General features: G+C 41.0%; 1 protein-coding gene across 2 annotated transcripts; it reads right to left on the reverse strand.

Moving 5' to 3' along the window:
• Nucleotides 1-787: 787 nt before the first annotated feature.
• On the reverse strand, nt 788-26,673 carry nacc1b (nucleus accumbens associated 1, BEN and BTB (POZ) domain containing b). Of its 2 annotated transcripts, none has more exons than XM_084714772.1 (8): nt 26,353-26,673; nt 15,901-16,051; nt 13,800-14,042; nt 10,985-11,215; nt 7,072-7,546; nt 5,089-5,386; nt 3,138-3,235; nt 788-2,918 (listed from the first exon to the last, which is right to left on the reverse strand). In XM_084714772.1, exons 1-8 carry the CDS (start codon nt 26,445-26,447, stop codon nt 2,584-2,586), a joined length of 1,926 nt encoding a protein of 641 aa, XP_084570898.1. In that variant the 5' UTR covers nt 26,448-26,673; the 3' UTR covers nt 788-2,583. The 2 variants fall into 2 exon arrangements, with proteins under 2 accessions (XP_084570898.1, XP_084570899.1); XM_084714773.1 differs by lacking the exon at nt 26,353-26,673 and adding an exon at nt 24,611-24,791.

Raw genomic sequence — 26,673 nt, forward strand, 5'->3', positions numbered from 1 at the left:
CAGTCTGCTTCAGCCCTGACATTAGCCTGAAAAAATGATTTTAAATTTGTTCCAGTCTGCCACAGACGATGTTAGATACATGGAGGAACTATACTTGAACTCTAAGATACAAACTAATGGGCTGCACAAGGTTTTGGCACTGATCAAGTGTGTTCAACACTGTTAAAGAGAGAACACACACTTACAGCTGGTTAACTCTTGCACCAGAGAAGGACACGTCTAATGAAAGCATGAATAATAAGAAAGCAAACACACATTGTGTCATAACAAAGATTGAATTTACATTGATTGTCTGGAACTGATTTTATGATTAAAAACAATAGTGACAGAGGTCAAATTGATAGTAAAATATAAGTGGCACTAAATTAAAAAGTTAAACTTGAGCCCCTTTATTCAACCTCACACCCATCAAAAGAGAAAAAAAGCCCTCTCCAGGGTTTAGCTGATGAGTGTATTCAGCCGTATTGTGGAGGCTGATTTTTCTAAAGAGAAAAGATCTCATTCTGTATTCTTGTTCTTTTTTCTGAAAGCTACCATTCAGCCACGCAAGTATCAAAGGCAAACATGACTGCAATATGACTTTCAGGGTTGTTTCTATGCCAACATGCCATTATTTAGCAGCTTTTCTTTTTATGATTCTAAATAACCTCGCATAAAGGCAGGAAATTAACTTGTCAAACCAACAAACACAACTTTCAGCCAATGCAGCGAAAGTTTACAATCTCCATCTTTCCACATCAACTGTAGCCTCACTGAAACACAAAATCGATTTAATGTGAACGCTCACATGTGCCGAACATCACTGCTAACTGCTTTGGTGTAATTCCCCTTTAATTCCCACGTTGCTCTGGTGTACTGTAGCTGATGCGGCTGACAGCGCCCAAATGCGTATTAGCGTGTATGTGTGCTCACCGCAGTGATGGGTGAATGAATCGACCAAGCGTGTGTGAAAACACACCGTCTGGCCTCGCACTCTCTTCTCTGATGCGGCGCGCACACACACACACACACACAAAAACCGTGTGACCGTACAAACACACACCTACACAGTCACACACGCACACACAGAGCTGTATTCCTTGCAATGTACCAATGCCTGAATTAGCACCTTTGTCCATGCCAGGCAAGCACGCATCCAGGCAGCAGAGCCTGAGGAAACTTGTGCTGCTAACTGGCATGGCTGCGAAGGAGGGAAAACAATTTAAACACGAGCTGGAAACAAAAGAACATCACTGCTGTGTATACACACACACACACACACACACACACACACACACACACACACACAAATCGGTCCTAAGCTCACAGGCAGAAATTCGTTTTCATTCCTTTTCCTTCAGATTTTTAAAAAAATGGGTGAAAACAGATACATAAATTGGATTTCAGCTTGTATTTTTCTCCTTTTTTTGCATTTTCTTAAATAAAACCACCCTTCCTCTCTTTCTGTTACGTACAAAAACGTAGTTCGATTGTACTCATACCGCAGGAAATAACACAGTGCATTTATCACGCGCAAACTCTTTGACAATCATCGGTAACAAGTTTTCCTCTCCCGCAGGAGGCTTGGCAAAAATCACATACAAAAAAGAAAAATTAAGAATTTAAAACACACACACACAAAAAAAAAGATTTCTTTTTTTAGGGTCAAAAAGACAGGGAGGTTAGGGGGAAAGGTTTTTAAGCCAAGCAAATCTTAGTTTTTTTTCCCCGTCTGCCACCAGCGTTTCTCTAAGAGCTGGTAGGTCAGTTTCCCAGCGTGCCCAGCACAGGGTTGGTGGGGTCGGGGAGATCATAAATCATGCCAATATACATATTAATATTCATTTCCACCCCTGACCTCATCAACCCTGCACTCACAGAGGAGCATTCGTCTGGCTGTCCAGACGAAATAAAGCAAAATAAAAACCAAAACCAAAAAAAAAAAAAAACCAAACAGGGGTCTGTACAAACTCACTCAACCTCCACTGACTTACAACGCTGCGGTCCGGATGCTTCTCCACGCATACATTCAATATCAAAAACAACAGTGTTACCGGAGTTTGGGAAAGGAAATATCACTTTCTCCAAACAGGATTACCCCACCCACCCCCACCCCACCCCTCCGTCCCCCAGGGAATGTCTGTGATTGATTATGGTAAGAAAAGGGCTTTAGTGACAGTACACACTTTTAAAAACATAAAAAAATAAAGGCTGAAACAATCTTGAAAGGTCGCAGAGGAATGAAGAGGTGTGTGGGGGGGGGACTATTTGTCAACCTCATCCCTCTGCTACCTTTCTCTCCACCTTTAATCTCTCTCTGCCAGAAAAGAAAGGAGGGACAACCCGAAGAGAGGCATTCTGGGCCGCTGAGAGAGAGACAGAAACGTGGACAAAGGGAGGAAGGAAAGCAGAACAAACTGACCGAAAGAGGTGTAAAAGAAGAAGAAACAGATCCCCAAACGCATGGCGGCTTAGGGGACGAGTGACAACTATCATCACGACCACGGTGGCCACCCTTCTCGACTCATCGCCCCAGAGAAACGCCATCCCTCCCTCCATCAATCTGTCCATCAGTCCGTTCATTTTATCTGTCCGTTCACTCACTCAAAACAAAGTGCTGCCGTCTCCTCCCGCCCCCTGGAGGGTGTCCGCTGGCGTGGCTCCACCTCCCACTTCGTTATTGTTGGTGGCCGCCGCCGCCGCTGCCGCCACGGCTTCAAGGGAGGCGGGGTCAAAGCCTTGCTCCGCCCCCAGCGCGTCAGCCTCCATCTTCACGCTGTCGGCCAGGAAGGCGGAGTAGGCGTCGCTGTCGGCCATCAGCAGTTTAAGCTTGGGGATCCAGCTCTTGCGGACGACGCGGCGGGCGTTGGTGCACATGTCAGCCGCGATGGCATTCATCTCGCTCTCTTTGAAGCTTGGTGCAAAGTTCTGGCAGTAAACTGGAGGAAGGAAACAGGTAAAGAGGAGAAGAAGACCAAAGAAACCACGGGACAAACACCAAAGGCAGAAGAAGAAAAGAATGGACAGTGAGGAGTCTGAAAATGTCTTAATGTATTCATAAAATTTAAAAGCTGCAACAGGCAGCTCCAGAATCTCACTGAGATGTAACTCTCGGTGTGTGTAACATTTAAAACTGTGTGTTTCTCTGTGTGACTCACATTTGACAGCGTGTAGCACTCTGTTGTCCAGGGGTTTACGACTGGGGTCGTTGGTTGAAGAGCGGATGCCAGTTCCACAGCTGTTAGCCAAAGTGCTCCTGAGCATGAAACATCACATTTGCAGCACATAAAAGGGGTGGACTCACATGATTTGGACTCAAAAATACTTCCGCAAGGTCCAAAGATTAAAAAGTATGTTATTTAAAAAGTGTGCCACGAATCAATTCATTTCCTGAATCAACTAATGTTGAGGCTACTCCATCTCAACACATCGACGCTTAATTCCCCAGTTTGTTTGAACCAATCTGACAGCATCCGATCAAGTTGCAGGAGAAAATTACAAAGAACTAACATGACATTAATGAGATTCAGTTAAAGTGGTCAACAAATAAACTGCAGTATGCAAAATGTGGAGGTCAAAAAGTACAGAGACGCAACAACTTCCAAATCTGTTCAACATCTGAAGGTGGACAAAGAACAGAAAGTTGAGGTCCTGTTGTTAAAATGGCATTACATTTGGTGAGGGACGCATTATGACTTGTTTAAGGCCTCGAAACTCGAAAAGTTTACAGCTTGGGACTTGAGAGCTCACTTAGGATTTGCCTGTCCTGACTTGGGACTTGAGTGAAGTTTTAAAAGATCAGTGTGTCGGATTAAGTGGCATCTAGTGCTGAACTCATACAACCCCAACTGCAAGAAAGTTGGGACGCCGTGTGCTACTTGATTAAAAACAGAATGTAATGATTTGCAAATACTTTTCCATTTGTATTCAATTTAATTTAGTACACAGGCAAGATATTTAATGTTCAAACTGATAAACTTGTTTTTTTTTTTATTTGCCTGCAACACATTCCAAAAAAAGTTGGCACAGGGGAAACAAAAACACTGTGAAAGTTGTGGAATGCTAAAAAACACCCATTTGGAACATAAAGCAGGATTTGTGGTGATCAAGGTAACTTTCAGGGTTAACTCAGGGTTTCCGTGTAAAACTGCGTGAGCAAATACTCCAAAAGGTTAAGTACAACATTTCACAACTCAAAACTGCAGGAATTTACGGATTTCAGCATCTACACAATATCATTAAAAGATTCAGAGAATCCAGCAAAATCCCCGACCTTTGACCCCCCCACTGCATTAAATGGCATTAAAAACCTACATAACTGTATGAAGGACGCTACATGGGCTCACAAACACTTTGGAAAACGGCTGTCACTAAACAGAGTTTGTTGCTGCGTCTACAAATGCAAGTTAAGACTCTGCCGTGCAAAGCGAAAGCCATATATCAACAACACCCAGAAACGCTGCCAACTTCTCTGGGCCCGAGCTCATCTGAGATGGACTGACGCAAAGTGGGAAAAGTGTGCTGTGGTCTGATGAGTCCACATTTCAGATTGTTTTCACAAGTCATGGACACTCTGTCCTCTGGGCTGAAGAGGAGAAGGACCATCCAGATTATTACCAGCGCCAGCAGCTGTGATGGTATGGGGGTGTGTCAGTGTCCATAACATGGCTGACTGTTACATCTGTGAAGGTCGCATTGATGCTGAAAGGTAGATACAGGTTTTGGGGTGACATATGCTGCCATCCAGATGACGTCTTTGTCAGAGACGTCCCTTCATATTTCAGTAAGATTATGTCAAGACACATTCTGCAGGTGTTCCAACAGCGTGGCTTTGAGTTCAGGTACCAGACTGACCTGCCTGCAGTCCAGACCTGTTTCCCATTTAAAATGTGTGATGTGACAACAAAGACCCCAGACTGTTGAGCACATGAAGTTAATCAGTTTGAACATTAAATGCCTTGTCTTTGTACTGTATTCAATTGAATACGGGCTGAAAAGTTTTTGCAAATCATTGTTTTTATTTCCGTTTTACGAAGCGTCCCAACTTTTCTGGAATCTGGGTTGTACTTCTGACAAACCAGATGTAGGTGAAACGTGTTGAACACTGACCTGTCAAAGAACGCGGCCAGCAGGCGTCTGAGCAGCACTTTGTGGCGGGTGCCGGCGCTGACGTGGCAGTTCATGAGCTGGGCACGGGAGATGAACACAGAGGTGCCGCTCACCAGCTCCAGCTTCTCAGCCGGGTCGCCCTCCTCGTACAGCTTCGGGTGGCAGCGGTTCCCGATCTGGCTGATGAGCTCGGCGGGCAGCGACGCCAGGTCCTGCCGGGACCGCCCCCCTCTGCCTCCCCGACCGCCGCCCGAGTCCGGGGCCAAGTCTGGAAGAGCCTCCACCCGCTCACCGACCACTGAGGAGGGAAGATTGTGGACTGTTAGCGATTCTTTACTTACATTTAGGGCTGAGTATCTACAGATTTATTTTAGTACAAGATGCCAAACGTCTCAACGGTTAAAACCAGTCATACAAAAACTTTGCCTAAATAAAAGGGTCTAAAATTGTGCCTGTTTATAATTAAATAATTCTCAAAAAACTTCAAAAACAGCCAACATATTGCAGTTCAGAACAAAATTAAATTATTCCATATGCAAATGACAAAACTGATAACATGTTAATATGTCGAAGAAAAATATTTTCAGAGTGAAAAGTCTTCACCCTCGAACCCAATCCCACATAAACTTCATTTAACTTTGTTTTTCCTTGAAAAAAAAAAAATTAATATGAAATGAGATAATTCTCTCCAAAGTGTGAACTGTAGCAGAGCCAATCAAACTCCACTTTGCATTGAGCGCTTCCTTGCCTCCATTCATGCATTAAAACCATTTAAATCATCTTCATCCTGAAGTGTTTTCATTTGTACTTTAAACAGCGGCTTTAGAGAATGCAAATCCAGCTGGATATCAAACCCTCTGATGATTCAGTTCTAGGTCACTGGAGACAACAGTATATGAAGCAGGAATGAGTGCTATGGACAAAAACATAAATGCAGTCTGATAACTATAAAAACAAAAAAAGGAAACGCTTACACCATGTAACTATACACAGATATTGTATTAGATCTGTGTATAGTTAACTATACACAGATCTAATACAATATCTAGTCTCATATCATGATATAACCTGACACGCCTGATGATTTGTTATATGGAACCATCTGGGAAGTCGTCCTTAGAAACTGCTTGGAAAAGGGCAGGCACTTTCACAAAACACTTGGCATCAAACTCCACTCCCAACTCAAGCCAGCCAGAGCTGGTCAGGAGAATGACGAAAACATCTTTTCCGTCGATAAAAGCATTCAGTGCAGTTCTTTGCTCTTCTTTCAGTGAAGAAATACTCACCAGTTCTGATATAACAGATGCCATCACAGTATCTACGGTAACCTCTTCAGGAGCCACCATTGTTTGTTCGAGACAAGTCGCTTTTAACAACGCTTCTCACTGTCATCTCACCTATAACCATGCCTGTAGCTGCCAGTTGTCCCTCCTAAATATGGTATTACCTTGTAACTGTTAGTTGGTGTTCACGTAGAGTAACCTAGAAACTTTCAGCAACAACCTTACACCACTCTACCCTTTGTAGCTTCCACATTACTTAAAAGCTCATGACCACACCAAAGTCATAAGAAAGCACAGAAATGCATCATTAGGCTTAAAAGGCCTTTGGTGGCGTTTTGAGGTGCGAAATATCTGTTCTGATATCTGATATCAGTTTGTATAACTATCAGGTTTACAGAATATTTATTTCAAACAACCATCTGATCGTCCTTTTGATTAAATAAACGATAAACAATTCATAAGCTTGAGGTGGGATCCACAACTTTCAGGGTTTTCAGTGTTTTGAACATTTCATTCTCCACAACTGCCTCCACTGCTGAGAAGTTTGGATAAACAAACTTTACAGGATTTGTGGTTGTAAGCACACTACAGTGAGTAAGCGAGAGAGAGCAAGAGATCAGAAGACAAAAACTTGAGATTTACATAAAAACACAGTGACCCTGAAGTGAACTCACGCTGTCAGTCTGCTGTCGGAGCTTACCTGCCGCTCCGGCGTTCAGCATGCTGTACATGGTGTACATGTTACAGATCTGTCTGTACTGCTCTTCAGCACTGTCGTCCGTTATGTCGTCCTCTTCCTCATCGTCGTGGTAACTGATGGGCGAGTCGCTGGTGTACATGCTCAGTGTGCCCGGGCTAGTGCCTTCGGGGGTCCCGCCGTTGTTGTTGTTATTGTTGTTATGGTTGCTGTTGAGTCCGGCCGCTCCCACTGACGTGACGCCGCCACTGTTGCCGCAGCCCACCATGGCGACGTTGGCTGCAGGTCCGCGCCCGGAGGCATCCTGGGTAGCGTTGTTGGAGGACGAGGAGGAAGAGGAGGAGGAAGAGTAGCGTGCGGCCTTCCTCATCCCGCCTCCCCCGCCCCCTCCGGAACCCCCGCCCCCGTCCCGGTTGCCCCCCTCCCACAGCCGCTTGGCCACAGGGGTGCAGACCACCGAGTAGGGAGAGCCCTCCTGCTGAGGGGAACAGAGAGAAACATCAGTTATTGATCTTCTACAGAATAAAAATAAACAATCAACAACTACGTTAACAACAAAATCCATCACTGGAAACATTAATGAGCAATTAATTGATTAAAAACACAGATGTTGCTTACCAAACAAGAGCAAATGCATTTTTCACCTCAAAGCTTTATTTCTATGACAATATATTCCATATACTGACAGCTTTACATGTTTTGTATAGCTTCACTAGGAAACACACATATTAAACATATATATTTGAATATCATTCAGCATGAGGAGCACGCTCATAAAAATAATCTACGTTATATTTCAGATCTTTATTTGACAGTTAAGAGGTATTAAATTTTGGTTGCCTAAATTCTTAATGACCAATTATCACTGATTAATAATTATCATCACTACAACAAACAGCAACAATGAAGAAATTAATATCACTGACACGACAAGTTTCAACTAACTTTAGCCCTATGCACACGGGACTTGGATTACCTGGAGACCTCTAGCAATTTGTAATAATTGCATAAATTGTCTGTGATCTTAATCCCGTGCAAATCCACTATGTAAAAATTTGACCACAAATTATCTACCATATTTCTCCAAACACAGAGGCCATGTGATAAAATTAGTCCTGTGCCAACAGGTGTCTCTGTGCCTTTTTCTGCCTCTTTCGAGTCGAGAATTATGGAGGCTTTGTTGCAAATTACAGATCAAACTTTGAATAAAACAACAGCATTTTGGGAGCAAATTCAGGAGGTGCATCTCGCTACACAGCACAGAGACCCATTCACAGAGAGAGCAAGTTCAAATCAATCAGCGCAATCATTAAATATGGTGAGATGGATGACATTTGTGCATGCGATAAGAAACATATTTCTCTTTTAGCACACTGGACAGCTGAACAGAGGTGGGAGACTTGAGTCATGTGACTTAACTTAAGTCACAAATTGGAGGGCTTGAGAATTGCTTGACTAACATCGATAAAAGATCTGACTTGAGGCAGGTGGCTTGAAAGGACTTGACTTTTTTAAATTACATACTGCATTTTTCTATGCAAGACCAGTAGAGGCCAACTCACCAGGCAGCTATCAAAGACAGCTAATCAAAAAATAATAAAATCTGGATTCAAGGATTATGTGGTTGATGATGGTAAGAAGAATAAGAACAGTGGTATATAGTTTTATATATAAAACTCACTTTTCATGGCCACTGTTTCTGAATTTATTTTAATGTGCAAACTGGGGGATCATCAGTAACTTGGGACTTGCACATGTGTGACTCACTCCCACCTCTGCATCAGACAACAAAGCCTTGATTATCATATGCAGGAGATCATGTCAGAAAACGCATGTAAAATACAGACTTTGTTTATCTTGAGCAGATGCGCCACACAAAACACAGATGTGGGGAGATAATTTCTAAAACACATCAGGGCCCCTGGTAATATAATCCTGTGCAAATATTTTTTTTCCTTTAAACCTTATTTTTCATTTAAACAAATATTAATATTGCAGGAAACTGGCAAAGAAAGTAGCTGATCAAAAAACAGATATTCATTGAAGGGATGTTAATGATTAATCATCTATTGCTCTTAAGAATTTAACGGATTAAAAATGCATTGACCGATCATTATATGTATGTTTTGTGTACTCTTTCTCCGGAGCTCACAGGTTCTCACGTGGTTTGGTTTGATCTTGGCAGTAATTGTACCCCATTCGACACTGTTTTGATTGGCGGAGCCACTTGTTGAATGAGGACAGGTGAACAAGAGCAGCCGTTTTGAACGACGATTATTCTGTTCATTTAAACTGTTAGTGCTTCATGCATCAATGTGAAACTGGAACTGTTTCAATGACACTTAATGAGAAAAGACATGCGTTTCATGTCTTATTAATCATTAATGACTTATTAATTACTGATTGCAAACCTTATCAACTATTGGTTAAGGAAAACGCACAACATAGACAGTAGATATTCGTTCCTACAGACACTTTTCAGTGAGCACAAAAAAAAGACTGACGTTCGATACTCAGCCACACTTGTTAAGCGCCAAACAGTAGCTCAATTAGACTTTGGCAAATAAATCCATATACTTCTCCCACTTCACTAGTTGCTGACATTTCCAGTCACATTTAAATGATTCTGTTCTACAAGTCTGTAACTGAAAAATCTGAATCTTCTCCAACGCTGACTGTACAGAAAAGGCTGGTGCCTAAACGCACACAAATCAGTGTCACTAACCCGATGACTTTATCACAATTTAACACTTAATCTCACAAAAACAACAGATGACAATTCCGGTGCCAGTTTTCAGTGATTAAGGACACTCTTACTGTGTTTTTTCCAAAGCCATTTACAGACAAATCTGCACATCTGATGCTTATTTTTGCTACTTGACTGTCAAAACTGTGCGTGAAGATCACATTGCTCACTGTAGCCTCTCCTTTTTGCTGAAAGTGAGGACTTCAACGAAAACCCTGCGATGCAGATTAGCACCTCACATCACATGGTGACTATTTTTGAGCAGCCAACAGATGCTTTCCTCTGAATTAAATCACAAGAAACTGGTTTCTCCACTTTCTCTTTTACCTGTGTGTTATCAAGAGTGACTCAACAGATTTTTTTATGATGTTGTACAATCCTCTATTCATTGTATAAGTGAGCACGTTTCAAATTGATAGCACAAAGGCTGCTGCATAGGCTGGTAGGAGAGTGCATGTCTTCAGTTTATTTGCTTTGAACAACTCCAAATATTTATAATTATATTATTTTTAATATAAAAGTAAATGAGAGTAAATGAAAGGAAATCACTGGAAATCCAGTCTAGAGTTTGTATTAAGGCACTGTTATGTGACAGTAAATGAAGTGAGACAAACTGTTTACTACAGTTTGTGCTCCTTTAACACCCACAACTAATTAATACAGATGGTAATGTGATAAAAACACAAACCACACTCGTCTTTCCATATTAAGACTATTTGACTTCTCCAGTTAAAGCTGCACACAGATTTGAACAGGCTGCACACAGTCTCAATGACAACCTTTGGCCTAAAAAAAAAAAGGCTTAAAAACAATTAATGCCATATTTCAGAAATAACCTGCAGGTTGTGATTCGTCAAAAATATGGATATAAGGTGTTTTTAAAACACCTTTTCGGCTGCTGTTACAACAAGAAGAGGATTTTGTTGTATCTGGAGCTGCTGAGAGTAAGCTTTCCTTGAAAGTCTATCAAAGCCTTTTCAATTCTCAAACTCAAAGAAACACCTACTCATGATGCCCTGTTTCAAATGACGTTAACACTAAATGATGAGTTATTATCTTTTCAAACTACTCCAAATGTTTCACAGATGGAAAAAAAAGGCCAGCATGTTGTTAATTGTCCCCTCAATGCAAACGCTTTTGCTTGTTTTAAGGTTATCAGAGGCGGCCTACCTGCTGCGGCTGCGGTGTGGGCTGAGGTGTGGAGGCCGTCTGTTCTGTCTTCACCTTGGACACCAGGGGGAGGGGCGTCAGACAAGAAGTGGGTCTTCCCGCGGCCGTGGCAACGACTCCGCCGCCGCCTCCTCCTCCTCCGCCCACTGTTTGAGTGACGGGGCTCTGAGGCTCGGAGCTTGGGGTCTCCTCAGTGTGGAGACCCTGGGAGTCACAGCTTGGAGATGAAACCTGGAGATGTGGTGATATAAGGAGGGATGAAAGTTTGATTTCACTGACCTCAACACTAATGGAAATATACAAATTATATCATGCCACCATTTCAGTTTTAAAGTTAGAGTGACGATACTGGTATCACATTGTCACTGGTCATGCTAGCTTGTCAGGAAGTTGGGTGAATAATGTTACAAACTTAGGCTAAATTTTGCAGACAGAAAAACTGCCAGTGCATGCAGTTTTGGCAAACGCCATGCAGTTTTTGCATGCAGTATCAAAGTCCTAATATTGCTTATTGTATTTGAATAATTCTGCTCCCCAAGGTTCCTAAACAGTAACGGAGTTGCATGAATTGGGTACGAACGGAAACCGGAGACTCTTTTGGATTCAATAAGCCCAATTGCATTAATGCGTGATGATGTTACTGCCCTTACAGTAGCCATTTCATTTTAGTGAAACCATTTTTTGAAACTTCGCCTCACTGTAAAATGACCTATTGTGACCACTAGGATCATCACAGCCTCATGAAACATCACGACTACAAACTAGAGACCTGAGACATTCAGAGGATGGATGACTTTCCTACGTTTACTGGCAGTATGGGGGTCTCAGAGCAATTTCAAAAAGAGGGTAAGCAAACGCACAGCAAAGTTTTGAGGCGCTGGCACCGACAGTGAGGCTCAAACATTAAAAAACAAGAAACAGCTGTACACTCATCGCTCAAATTTAACTTCCTTTAATCACAGATGTTTCGAAAGACTGTCTTCAGTCGCTGAGAATTCATGCTGAAGTTCAGATCCGTTTTATACCGTTTATTAAAGAAAAGGACTAACAAGAAACATAATGGTCAACAGAAAATATCAGAGCCCTACTCACCCTCACCCTCTTTGTCTAGATCCTGCCATCAAATCAACATGTAAATAATGTGAAACCACACCCCTGTGCAAATTACTGGAAGTGATGACAGCCAAATGAACATGTAGGCTTAACTAATAATAAATAAACACAGGCTAAATACAAATTATAGCTCTTACAACCCTGATAAAGACAACCCGTCTTGTTTTTTTTTATCATGTTTGTGTCTCTGAGCAATTCCCAGTAAAGAAGTGCTCGCCATCCCATCACCAAAACATGCTATTCTTACAGAAATCTACAACTGTCACAAGTTTTTGACATCAAGTCACTGCACAAATTCTTCTATGGTGTTCCACAATGTCTTGGTGTCTTAATGCAGTATTTTGGGGGGATATTTTAATATTTTTATCCATTTGAGCGGTAAGAAAGTTTAAAATGAGCAAATCTGTAATAAATGATACCAACCCAAACACTGCAGGAACAACTTATGAGAAATGATAGAATATGGGAATGACCTTCATCTGCTTCAATCATAGTGCTCTAAGCCCTTACACACTCTAAACCTTCAAAATATGAATAGGTGCCTAACCAAAACACAATGTTTATCACAGATTTATGACAAGAAACAGTGCTGAGCTTTCATATGATCTACTGTATTCCACGTGTGTGTGTGTGGCTGCTGACCTCCTATCTCGCCCTAAAACCTCAATCAACATTTTGCAAAGTGTAGGCCATTTTTAGGTGAAGTCACTGATGTGACTGCGCTTGAAGCTTCTTATGTTAAAATGGAAAATGTGATGATAAGTCACAACAATACTTACAATAACTGTTTGAAGTCATCTGTGAAGCAACATTGCTGAAAATTCTTTGTTTCCAGCTTCTTGCATGTCTATATTTGCTGCTTTTCTCTGTTTTAAATGGCCGTAAACTAATTTTCTTTTAGTTTTAGACTGCTTGTCCAACAAAACCTTTGCGTTGGGCTCCAAGAACTTGTGATGTGCATTTCAACAACTTTGCTGACATGTCCCATGATTTAAACAATTAAAGCTATATTAAGAATCCCTCGCTGCGGCCTTTAATAAGGTATCAAATGAGCATGGTAATCACATCAACACTAGTTTGGAAAATGTTCCGAAAGATACTCAATCTTAAAGTTGCTCGATGCCAAGGAATATAGACTAAAATTAGCTACTTTCACTATACTACAAGCTAGGCTGATTTGTATCAAGCCTAAGTTCCCAGTATTCCTTGATAGCGTGCCAAAGTGGCTGGTGGAGCAGCCAAACTCTGCAAAACACCAATATGTCTGACAACCAGCATTTCGAGCCCAGCAGGCACCGTAACACATCCTACAATAGCAAATACTGTAATTATTCTTAACGTACTTCATGTAACACATAGCTGGTACCATATTAACTCCGAGTCTGCAAGCTGTTGAGGGGTACTTTCAAGGCAATCACTTTTTTTTTCATTAATATGCAGATTTATGCAGCAAGGCACTCCAAATCTAATCAGATCATCTGCTACTATAGAGGGAACCTGTAGTGTCAGTGAGATGTTTCAATTATTCTTGAGTTAAAAGAATGCGTCTACAAACACAGACAACCCCATAACAACATAAAGTCATACATGATGTCAAACATACAACAGGTGTCATGGTGGCAGGGCATGAAAAAAATCCAACAGTTCTGTACCTGCACTCAACTTCAGGAACTATTAAATCTTCTTTTTATGAATTGTTTACCTTGAGGAAAAACTCTGTGCCTTTCTCCATGATCTGTTGGATCTGGAGGAAGCCTGCCGTGTACATGAGCAAGAACTGGTCTCCGACGTTCATGCTGAGGCGTCCTGTGTAGCAGAAGGCCAGGATCTGCTGGAAGCTCTGCGGCTGCACGGCCGGGGGCAGCTCCACAACCGAGCTCTTCCCCCCGGCGTTGAACAGATCCCGGAAGTAGGAGCTGCTGGCTGCGAGCACCGCGCGGTGGGCCTGAGGGGTAAACAGCACGAAAGGTAAGTTAAGAGTGCAAAAACATACTGATTCTGATCGAAACTTGTGCAATGTGAATATGATGATTCATATGATGAGCTAATGTGGATAAATTTAAACTTCTACTGGATCCACGGTTTGCGCTTGTGAGTGCAATCAAGTATAAAAGAGGCAGAGAAGCCAAACAACATGTGCAAAGTGAAAGACTGGTTGCATTCTTCAGCCATGTTTACAGTTAACCTCCCTTTGGTGGAATCTACTTTGAATTACAATGGACAGGGAATCATTTCCGATTCTGTGGCAGTAACTTCTGAAATACAGCCAAATTTCGAATTGTAGCCTTACAAATTGTTCTGAACGATTGCAAAGGCAGAGATTTATTCCCCTGGTCACCGAGGCGGCCAGAAGGAGCTGAGAAAATCTATTGTAAATCATTTAAAGCAGGACTGTGGCGGTTTTTGACCCGGACCATATTTTCCTGTCTTACCTATCGATTTAGACCAAAATCCTGTCAATACTTTCACCAAGGAACTAATTACACCTTACTGCAGTCCTCACAACTGCTCCTACGGGGACAATTAAAAACTGAAAATATGAATACCAAAACACAGAAACTGCAGTTTGGCAAGAAAATATCAACAAAACAATGAATTATTTAAACTCTGTCCTTTCTTTTACAGTTTTAATTCTCAGTATACTTTGGCCACTCCTGTCACTTGTTTGACAAAAAGCCAAAATAAATATAATGAATAAATAAATAGATATTAGGGCTGCACAGTACTGCATAGTTGCTGATATTTTCCAACTCATTTTGACTTCTTTTTAAACAGATACTGATATACACACGCACATTTTTTCACCTAATTACTAGTCACAATTTCAATATTAAAACGAAAGTCAGTTAAAATGAGCTTTCAATTTCAATAATCAAACTGTAAAGGCAGAATCTGTGATTCTCATGGTATTTTTTCCCTCTCATTCTCGTCTACTTGCAGTGTCCAGCGTTTGTCTGATGAAAAAAAAACAACTTCAAAGACGATATAGCGTAGCTTACAGGCATTATATCACACTTGATACCATGTAGACTTCTTGCTTCTTTCATTTTAAAGAGGAATTTGAAAAATGTAAATGACACTTGCCAGAGCATAAAACCAATGATATGTTGATCTTTACAATTTAAGACTTGATAGTCTAACAGTCGCATAGTGGTGCATAAATTGAAAATCGTGTCAAATCATGACCCTAAAATCGAAAGTCAAATCGAATTGTGGATATGAAGACTCCTGACACTCCTACACACCACTGCAAAACAGGCTGAAACGCCAAAACATCCCGAACACAGCAAAATGTGAGAAAATAAGAAAAAAATACAGACAGGTCTGTGCAGATAGAGGCACAACTACACACTTTTAGTGGGTCATCAGTGATGATTTATTTTTATGAGTCTCTACATTGCCTTTCTAGGAAAATCCTGCACAGTATACCTTTGAAGCCTTTAATGGTTGATATCAAAGACTTGCCGATAAATAATAAATATCATTTAGCGTTAAATATACAATATTTCTTCTGTTCAAGCTACAAGTTTATAATTCAAAATAGTGCTAAATTATTGAGATGTATATGAGCTCATTACTATGCAGGTAAGGTGAACAGTAGGTCAATGCTTCAGAAATAATGTAGTTATTTAGTCAAATCCCTCAGACACCAATTACTCCAGTGCAGCTGTTTAGTAACCAACAACAGAGGACTGTGGTCACAGTGTGCAACTCTCAGGTGAACTTTTATACAACCCTGATTATAAGCTGTCAATCCTTGAATAGGTGGCAGTTTAAAAAAAAAAAAAAAAAAGTTTGGGGACCTTGAAGGCGTGTCCCTTGACGACCACGGAGACATCACAGTAGAGGCCCTGCAGCCGCTGTTCGTTCAGACACTCCAGGATGTTGTTGCCAAAGTTCGGGATCGCCATCTGCAGCGTCTGAGCCATAACGCTCTGCCCAGCACCACAGGGTCTGCAAGGGAAACGGAAAGGTGCAGGTTAGAGCGGGGCTAACAGGATTTATATCAGCGAACGGTTATAAAGGGAGGAACGAGAGGGACGCAGGACAGGAGAATGGAGAGAGATATCATGAGGGATTGAGGGGAATGGAGAGATGATGGGGACGTGTAGATGATTGAAGGGAAGGCGAGGAGGAGCGTGAGGAATGGGTGGACGGAGACACATTAGAGAAGTGATGGAGGAAGAGAGGACAAGCTGAGGCAGAAGGACAGGAGGAGAGCGAACAGTAAATAAAGGCGTGATGAGACAAGAATAACAGAGTGAAGGAGGACTGGAAGACGTGCAAAAAGCAAACAAGAAATAAATGAGGAGGGAGGAAAGAGACTTAAAATAAAGAAACAGGGTTAGTTAAGTGTATGATGATTAATGAATTAAGCATTTGGTAAACAAATTTAATTCAAAAGTTGAACTTCCAAATGAAAGAGAATTTTGGGCCACCAGCGACGGTTATATAAGGCATCTTTCTCTTTTTTTTAACCTTGTTTCATTACATCTAATTCACAGTTAATAAACTGTTTGGTGGATTTTGGCCTACTTTGTTATTTTCTCGATGCTCCTCCTCAGTCAAAACACAGTCGCTTACATAACTCATCTACTTCACTCGTCTTCGTCCAACAAAGAAGCCTGTGATCAAAAGTGGAAGAGCCATCAAACTTGTGACAGGGAAAAAAAACAAGGAATCTATCTCTAAAAATCATGTTTTGCTCAACACTGAGGGCATCACTGTCAAGTTGACCCTTTATTTTTGTTTATAAATGCACAATATATATCGAACTACTCTAAGTGTGACAGAGCAGAAGTAAACAGATGAGAAAAAAATAGGTGAGTCACGGGCTACTGAACATTTCATACTGGATCATGACCTCAAAGTGACTGATGGTGTATAAGTTCAGCAGACACCCGCAAGTATTTGGAAAGTAACTGGTTCTGAGGAGATGACGTCAAGCTCCTGGCCTGGCTGCGACCCAAAACAACCCACTAATAGGAAACAATAGGATAGTGATTATCCCCGTTCCTCCACTGGGAGGATGACTTGCAGACGAGACCTACTAACCCACACAGCAGGCTGCTACATGAACTCCAGCAGTTCTCCTCATGACGGCTGGGGAGAACGCGCACCGATGCGGCAGCCAAAGGCCAAAAGGTTACGGAGAAGGCAGAAATTTCATGTTTCAAGTTGACTAACCTCTCTAAAACCTCTCTAAAACCTCTCTCTAACCTCTATAAAAATAGTTGCCGATTAACTTAATAATCGATTAATCGTTGCAGCCCTAATCAAAGGAAAGAAAAATAACGTATAGTTCCTTCATTCCATGGACATTACAATCTAATATGCAGGGATATCTCAGCCACTAATGTGTTTCAGGTGGATTTTTTTTTAACTATTCAATGAAATAGCAAAATACACTGGTTTATGCTGTAGTCTGTATTTCAGAAAATGGTATTTTACAGTGTGTCAGAAGATTTTTTAACATTCCAGCACCATACAGACGTGATAAATTTTATATTTATACACGTTTACTCAAAAATGATTATTTCACCTCTCCATCACATTAAATCAGATGTTACTGTGCAATAAAAAAACAGAAATATGTGCTACCTGTCTGTAAGTAGACTTGGCGTCCTAATATATATCCTGGCTGAGCCAAAATGTGAAAAGAAAACTATTTAGTCAGCTAGTGATTTATTATGAAAGTAACACAACTGCAGTTTCAAGCAGTGTCATGCACTTTATCCAAAATCCAAGCACTGTACAAACCTTGAAAACACTAGGTTAAAATTTACATGTTTTTAAGGACTTTCAGCACTTGTACAAATCCTATACAAATACAAATGAGGATATTTGGGCAAACGCCTCAGCAGGATGCTGCTTGAATTCTTTCAACACCTTCCCAACACTCACGAGGTGGAGCACTAACATTGTTCCACAGCATCCACACTGAAAAGGCTGTCTGCAGATGTGTGTGCAGACAGTTTTTGTTTATTGGCCTCATGAGGGGAGGCATCAGCTGATGCTAATTATCTCAAAATGACAAATAATCGGCTGACCAATTAATCACTTATCACTCACTACAACTGATCGATGGCTCATGGGAGATTCTGAATGTGTTGCTAAGGGGACATCTGCAAAATATAGTTATAAACCAGCATCAGTAAAATAGCTTCATGTAGAGATCATTATTTATTCAGCCTTCATGAGACAATCATCAGCAACTGTATATACAGAAAGTAGCTTCACTGCTGCACCACTCAGGCTGCAACTGCTTATTTCCATCATCACTTTATAAACATTATTTTATGACTGGTTGTTTACTCTATAAACAACGCACCCATGCAAAGTTCCAAGAGCCAAAAGAGTTGACTTCCAAGTGCTTATTTTGTTTGAAAAACCATTAAAAGAAACACAAAGGGAATCAGTTTGAAATCATAAGAGAAAAAAAAACTCATAACGGGGCAGCTGGAGCATAAAAATGTTTTACATTTATATTCAATACATTACTTCAAAACAACTGGTTATGTTTTTTAGTCAACACACATCAACTAACTCATTTTAACTTTATCATTATGCTTGCATACAACAAAACCTAGTCTTGTCATTCCAAGTCAGTGCAATGAATAATTGATTAGTTGACTAATCATTTCAGCACTGTGTACCGCAGCATTAATATTCATTTACAGAAACTGCAGATAAAACATCCCTGTATATACAATCATTTAGGCAAAAAAAACATTACGTTTGGGTCACTGGAGCATTTAGAAAAAAACAGGTCACCTAAAAACAGGTGTGAAACCATTCATCCATCGCAGTGGACTGCATAACAACAGCAAGTCCAAATACAACTCTAAGTTTCAGCTTCAGTCTCAATTTTCACAAAATCATGATGATAGAAATCTGGATAGGTAATTGATATGTATTCCCTCCATGTAGTCAACAAAATTGTGTATCAGGGGTCAGACAAAAAAAGAGTGCAATATCAAATGCTGAGTAAGAAATATTGCTGTACTGCCCAGCACTATATTTGGGTGCTCAGCCTTAGGCAAAGGAAGACAGGCAGGCTGATCAGGGCTTACAGGACCCAAAAGTTAACCCTTTCATAGAAAAAAAAATCACACAGTGACTCGATCATGAGTAGAACGAAAACAGCTGGGACTCTCCCTGACAAGCTGGGCATAGCAGGGTGTTAATTTCGTTAAACCTCAATGATTGGCGTTTGTAAATGTCACTCTCAGGAATTTCTCACTCTGGGCCACACTGTTAGAGGCAGCAGTCTTCAGCCTGCTTTTACATCAAGAAAAAGTCAGCACCAACAAGCAGGAGCAACCTGAATTTCACTTCTAATATGATGATTACTTCCACAGCTGGAAAATGTAAACAAAATCCACTTGACACATCTGTTCTTATGTAATATAAAAAACACTATTCAACAACAAAACCTACTGAAACTGATCCGGGACAAAAATGTCTACACGATCTACATCTATGAGAGACACTGAGAAGGTACCAGGATCATTTACAACCCCCAGCCCAGCAGGGAGGACGACTCGCCACTCCTTCAACAGCCACCATCCAGATGTTCCTGTGCAAGTCTCCTCTTCTTTAAAAATAATTTGCACTAAAAAGCATTTAATCACTAACAAGTTGGGGATGGCTGGCAAGCGGGAAATATTATTCTCCTTCAGCTGCTCCTTAGCCAATAAAAGATAGTGGTTGTACTGGGGAGCTTCCAGGTGTGAATGTGAAGCAAGAGTGCTGGAGCGTGCATGCTCAGCAAACCTCCCCTAGCTGAGAAATAAAGGTTGGGAAAAAAAAAAGTGAGCTAAAGCTGTCCTGAGCTCCTGCCCAACGCCTACATAAGGGCAGCTCTGAGAATAGAGGGCCATCAGCATTTCATCATAATTAATTTTTAAGTTTATAGCAGCTAATTAATTTTGATAGATATAGACGCAGTATATAGGGCAGTGGGCTAAGAGAAACAGTAAAGCGTGACCATTTTACAATCCTAGTGCTGCACAGTTCATCGAAAATGTTTTTTATTTTCAAATGTTCCGAGTTGAAAACTATTAACAGAGTTAACAAAGTTATGGCTAAAATAACACCCTTATCTGCATCTCTGGGTGTTTTCAACAGCAGCAAACAATATTAGTCTGTGTATTGATTGCGTAAACTGCCATTACAATATTATTATGCTTAATTAATTGGGTAGCCATATTCTGGACAAAAAAAAAAGAAAAACAATTAAGACTGCAGACTGCTTATTGAATTGGGAGCACTTTGTACAATTTGATCTGAATAATTTCCCTATAATATCAAAACACTATTAGCTCCTGAGTGTATAACTTACAGTTTCATTTTCTACTACATATTTCATTAAAAATCAATAATGTTTTGACCTAACGAAGTCAGTGTTTGCTGCCCATTGTACCTTGACACATTATTGTGCTTTGACAGCTTGTGTCGATGTAAAGAAATCAATATGCATTACATTAATGCAATTATCACTCAACTGAAGTGGCTCAGAGTGATATTTTCTCCATGCATTCTGGGTCTTATCCAGGATTTGTTTACATACATTGCTCCTGCTTTAATGAGTATATCATGATCTTAATGGCAATGTGGGTTTCTGTCTTACCAGAACAGGTTACATCACCTAATAGTATGCTGATACAGTGGCAGGATTATGATTAAAAGTTGCTGGTTTTGACCTCTGGACTGGCTGGGAAAACTCTCAAGTACTAAAAATGCATGATCTACACCGTCTGCTGCCTAACATCTGCACTTCTCATGGCCTTGAGCGAGCAATTGAACCGACAAGTGTCCCAGTGGAGCTTCTCAGCGACCAATGGTAGATGCCTGTGGTTGTTTCCAGGTGTAAATATGTGCACTCATATGAATAATAAGCAGACAGTTGCTAAGACAAAGCGCTTGTGAGGCGGGGATCTTCTCTCAATAATCAAAAGGAGAGGCAAAAAGTAACAACACAGAAAATACTATGACTATACTGATATTCACAGTAAGACAACAGTATTTGTGACAAAACATGAAATGGCTCAAATGTAGAGCTGCAACTAGCAATTATTTTCATTGTCAATTATATCGTTGGTTAATTGATTTGGTGTTTGGTCTATAAAATGTCAGAAAATTGTGGAAAAGCAATCAGTGTTTCCTTAAACCCAAGGTCATGTCTCCATATGTACTGTTTTATGCACGACTCAAACACATACATTTTACTGTCACAAAGGAGTAAACAGAAAAAAAAAATTATTAAGATGACAGAGAACTTTGACTTTTCTTCTTAAAAAAATACTCAAACAGATTATCAAAATAGTTTACTAATTTAATAATTGATTTATAATCAATTATTCGTTGCAGCTCTACTCAAATGTATTATGGTTAGGGATGGGTATCAAGAATGGGTATCGAAAGTATCAAAAGTATCGAAATATCGATAAGCTTTTGGGCAAACGATACTGCTAACAGTACTTATGTCATATTTATAAGAGACACACGATATGGATTTGTTTTCAGCCGATACCAGTATTCAATAATTACTAATCGATCTAAATAAGCTTTCAAAATCAAGACTCAAAAGGCAGAATCAGCAATTTTCTCAGTATTTGTTTTTCTCTACACCCCCGCCTGCTTGTGGCATCTGGTGCTTTTCTGCACGTTAGTAGAAAGTAAAAAAAAAAAAAAAAAGTAGAAATAACACTTAAAAGATGACACAGCATAGCTTACCAGCCATTATATCACGTGATACTATATAGATCATTTTTTTAAGGAACAAATTGAAAATGTCCGTAACAGTTGTCCATAGTCCAAAGTCTAATAATGGCTTAACTGACAGTGCAAAATAAAAAATATATATATTGAAATCGTGAATTGGAAAATCATCACATCCCTAACATTCACCTGCATCTCACTGCTGATACAGATAAGTTCACATTTTCGTATTTTAAAAAGACATTAATTTAACCTGTAGTTGATGTACAACTCAGGGTAAGAAGGGCTCAGATGTGGTGAGCAAAGATAGATCATTTAATATTCCACAGCTCAGATTTTCCACCAAAAAAAAAGCTCACAGTAAATACTGTCCTGCATCTACAAAACTTAGGAACAGTCTCCCAGACGCAGCATGCAAAGTGGGTTTCTTTTGCATCAGTAAAAACGTTGACATTGCAAAGGACATGTTGCCATTTCAAATCATTAAGAGGTTTTCATTATAGGCTGAAACAGGCGTCTCAAACTGCCAGCCTGAAGGCTATTTCTGGCCTTACAGCTCCGTCCTATTGGCCCACAACACAATGTCAAAAACAGAATATAATCTGGCCTGGAAAAATTATTTTTGTAATTTAAGTATTTTCTGGTTGTTTCATACAAGTTTAATCTAAATACAATTGAAATATTAACACCATCCAATGAAGAAATTTAATTTATGAAAATATGCATTGATATGAGTATCAATAAGTATCAGATCAGTAAGCAGTATCACTACTGAAATTTATATCATTAAAATCCTAAAACCGATACCCATCCCTGATTATGGTAGCTTTAAAGCAAACTTTTTCTTTCACAGCACAAAGGACAACAATAAGGCTTGTCTGCTTGTCTGGCATCTCCCATGCCTGACCTGGTAAGTGGTTTAAAAAATTTTTTTAAACTATTACTATTACGAAACTATTAAAGTACTTTGACTGCAAAAAATGCAGAAAATTCTGTTTTTAGCCATTCCAATATGGATATTTTCCAGTTTCTTTTGTTTATTATTATTATTATTATATAAAACCGAACATCTCTGGGATTTAGACTGACAAGTTGAGAACCACCCTGGACTTTGAAAACCTGAGATGGACATTTTTCTCTATTTTCTGACATTTTACAGACATTGCAGTCCTTGACTACACATGATAATTAACTATAGTCTTTGTTGGTATCTGATAACCGCTAATAAAGAAAACGATTTGTACAAGGGCAAGAAAAATTGACTTCATTTTTTTTTTAAATCAAATTAAGTGGAGTAATGTTGATAAGAGTATCATTAAGTATCAGATTAATAAGCAGTATCAGTATTGATACTGTATCAATGAAATCCTAAAAATGATACCCATCCCTGGTTAAGGTAGCCTAAAAGCAAACCTTTTCTTTCACAGCAGTGAACTGCTCGCCTGATTTGAGTTCAGCACACTGTGGAGCATTGAGATGTCATCCAAGGACATCCTCCCAGCCACCTTTTCCTCTTCACAGGTCAGAGAGGTCACAACAACTTCCAGGAAACATAAAGGGGAGTTAATTCACACTACTTGACCCTTGCCCTGCAGTCCCCATGTGCCCCATTATATGCTCTAGTCTGACTTAATGCTAAACTGAGTGTGTCTGTGTGTGTGTGTCTGTGTGTGTGTGTCCTCTTACAACTTTTAAAATCCATCCCCAGTGTCACAAACTCTAGTTTACTTTACGCAGACTTAACCACAAGCTCCAGCTAACTTGATCACTGCAGTCAAAGCAAAGCAGCTATTTGGATCAATACTGACACAAGCTTGTGATATCAACATCAATCACAATTCAGTTTCCTGGTTTAGGGAGGTTAAAGGTGGCCTGTTAGCAAGTAGCAAGCTAAAGCTAAGGCTAACACAGGCATGAGTAAAACATTTCACCTATACAAATAAGTCGCAAACATGCCTCTAAATCACATGTAATGACTTGCAGCCTTGTGTGGCAGTTAGTTTAAAGACATTTAAGGCTGAAAGTGCTGCATTTGCCGACACTGGTGGGCAGACATACACAAAAAAGATGTGGCTAAGTGTAGCCTCCCTTGAGCACGACTAGAGCTGAAACTTCAAAATGTTATTTATACACATCAATTATACATCAATTAATCTCACATGAAAGTCTAGCCGAGCCGATGTCTCGCCGGTAGACGCCTCGGGAGAGAAAGAGCCCGCCGCCACCAGCAGCGGGGCAGCAGGGCAGTCAGACTGGGGGGCAAAGAGCTCTCGGTGCCCCGCCGTGTGCCAGCCTCGATGCCCGGTAGGATTTGAGGAGTCCTCGGCTGGCCCGGGCCGGTGTGTGTGCGTGCGTTCAGCGGAGGGAGGGAGGGAGGGACAAAAAAAGGAAGAGCTCTTCTTCTTCTTCTTCTCCTTCTTCTTCTTCTATATTTTGAGTGCCAACCCCGTTTGCACACACGTTTATCGTCCGAGGAAGCGGGGACACGAAATCTGCCCCAAAAATAGTCGAGGAGCGGGATGAAATATTCAGCAGTTCAGCAGCTCTCCCCGCTTCTTTCCGTGCCAGCGCGGTGTGATGTCCGCTCACACCGAGTTCCCTCCGCCTCCTCCCGGCCGAATGGCAGCTACCGATACGGGACAGACACGCGTTGTTCCCCTCCAAAATGTCGCTTATGATATATCACAGCGGGTGAATTATTTATGAAATACCCGCACAAGAAGAACCAAGACACCCAACCTGACGTCAGGCTGAATTAGTTTAACCTTTATGTGTTCATTTTTTGTTAACCCGAGAGGAGAAAGGGGGTCTACAGCGGAGGGCGATACTGGCACTCCATCTTTAGCCGACATCAACAGGTCATCCCGGGACACAAATGCGCTGCAACTGTGGGCGAGACAGACGGATGGATCCGGCATGGCGAGAGACGAGAGAGGAGGGGAGAGGAAAGTAGGAAAAGGGGGCTGGCTGTAAAATCTTAACCCGTTTACCGACAGGACACCATGATATAGGGCGAACCACAACGACTGCCTGCGGTGTTCAAATGCAGCACGTTTATAAGGAGAAAAACGGCACCCCCACCTCCTCCCTCCCCAAAACACACAGTACTTTTTGAGAAACCACTAACCGTTGATTTGTAGTTGTAAATCCGTTGATATTCAGTCTGAATGTCTCTTTACAGTGCGGTTACAACATCAGCGTGCACAAAACGCAAATTTGTTTAATCATTTTGATAATTTGTAGAGTTTAGGTTGAAAAAGAGGCGATATTCATTAGTATGAAGGCTTTTATCCAAACTCATACGCCCCTGGTAGGTGAAATGTTGTCTACACGAAGACGGAATTTCAATACAATCAATGTTTTCACATAAAATATCATAAATACGGAAATATATAGGTTGTGTGCCGCCAGAGTTTAGAAGGGAACTCCAGACTCGCGTAAGATCTCGCGAGAGTGATTATTTTAACCAAAACAATTAAATTTCACAAACATTACAAAGTGCATTTTTTTTAAATCTCTAAACATATTCAGATGTTAACCACGGTGTTGTCACATTATAATTATAATTCGTTTTTACAACGAACACAGTCATGAAACAGCACGTACAAATCTCGCGAGATTTCCACAAATCAATGGTTCCCCTCTGTAAACACGGTCCAGCAAGAAGCTTTCAGGACATCGTAATGAGAGAAGTTCTATTTAATGTAAAATAAAAAAAAAATGCGCTTCTTGCTGTGGCCCAATACGCATGCGCAAACACTACGGATATTGGTTACAACTTCGACTACTCTAAGGAAACTACTAGACTACTCTGGGACGCAATATAAAGAGAGACAAATAAATTTGAAGTTTTGAATGAACAGGGATTAAACACAAGACTTTCACCAGGCAACAATGGTTCGAGTCTAGTATGGAATTATTTTTCTGGCTCTCAAATTGACAAATTTGATTGTTAGTGAGAGTCCGGAGTGACAACAGGCTATTATTTGCACATTGTAGAGGATGAAAAATGTCACCGTTGCAAATCTGAGCCTTCAATCAACGTCTTCAAATAGTCTGTGAAAAAAAAACTTTCACTTTTTTCTTTTTTTACTGGTGGTTTTTTATTCAAAAAACGTCTTTTGAACGAAAAAGAAAAAGCTCACTGGGAGTTCAGGAATGCGGGAGAAAAACGAAGCGGAGGACCCATCAAGTCACTCACCGAGGGAGGGGGGGGGGCAGCCCGCGGCGACGAGTGAGGGAAGCCGGTGAAGTGGTTAAAGTTTGGTCTGCCTGTCCCCCATGCATGAGCCCATCCCCCACAGTGGCTAACTTTACCACCCCATCCCCTAAAAAAACAATAAAACAACAATAGCTTAACCCCCCACTCCAGCACACCGCCGCAGACCATACACCACCCCTCCATCCAAATTCACCCATCCGAATTCAAGAAGGCACCCCCGCAAACACACACACACATACAGTAGTCCGGGGCTCGGACAACTGGCCGAGCCCGAACCGTTGTCCTCAGTGACCCGCTGTGCTCAACTCACCCCCTCGGCTGTATTCCGCTGGAAAGTGTTTCAATGGAGGACCAGCGCAGAATAAGCAGTCTAATGTCTCCCTCCGCCTCGCTACAGGCAGCCATTCATTGTGACTGTATGCTGTGAACCAGCAGCCGGAGCACGCACACAATTCATGCATACACGTACATACTTACACGTGCACGCGCGAGGAGGAGGAGGAGGAGAAGGGGGGTGCACGCACGCACGTACGCACACACATGCAGCAGGCGAGGAGATGAGCGCAGAGCGATCGAGGAGGGGGACGCAGAGGAGCAGAGCGGGGTTTTTTTTTTTTTTTTAAACTCTCCC

This window comes from Lutjanus erythropterus, chromosome 3 (assembly GCF_056507025.1).
Source record: "Lutjanus erythropterus isolate fLutEry1 chromosome 3, fLutEry1.hap2, whole genome shotgun sequence".
Classification (NCBI taxonomy): domain Eukaryota; kingdom Metazoa; phylum Chordata; class Actinopteri; order Lutjaniformes; family Lutjanidae; genus Lutjanus; species Lutjanus erythropterus.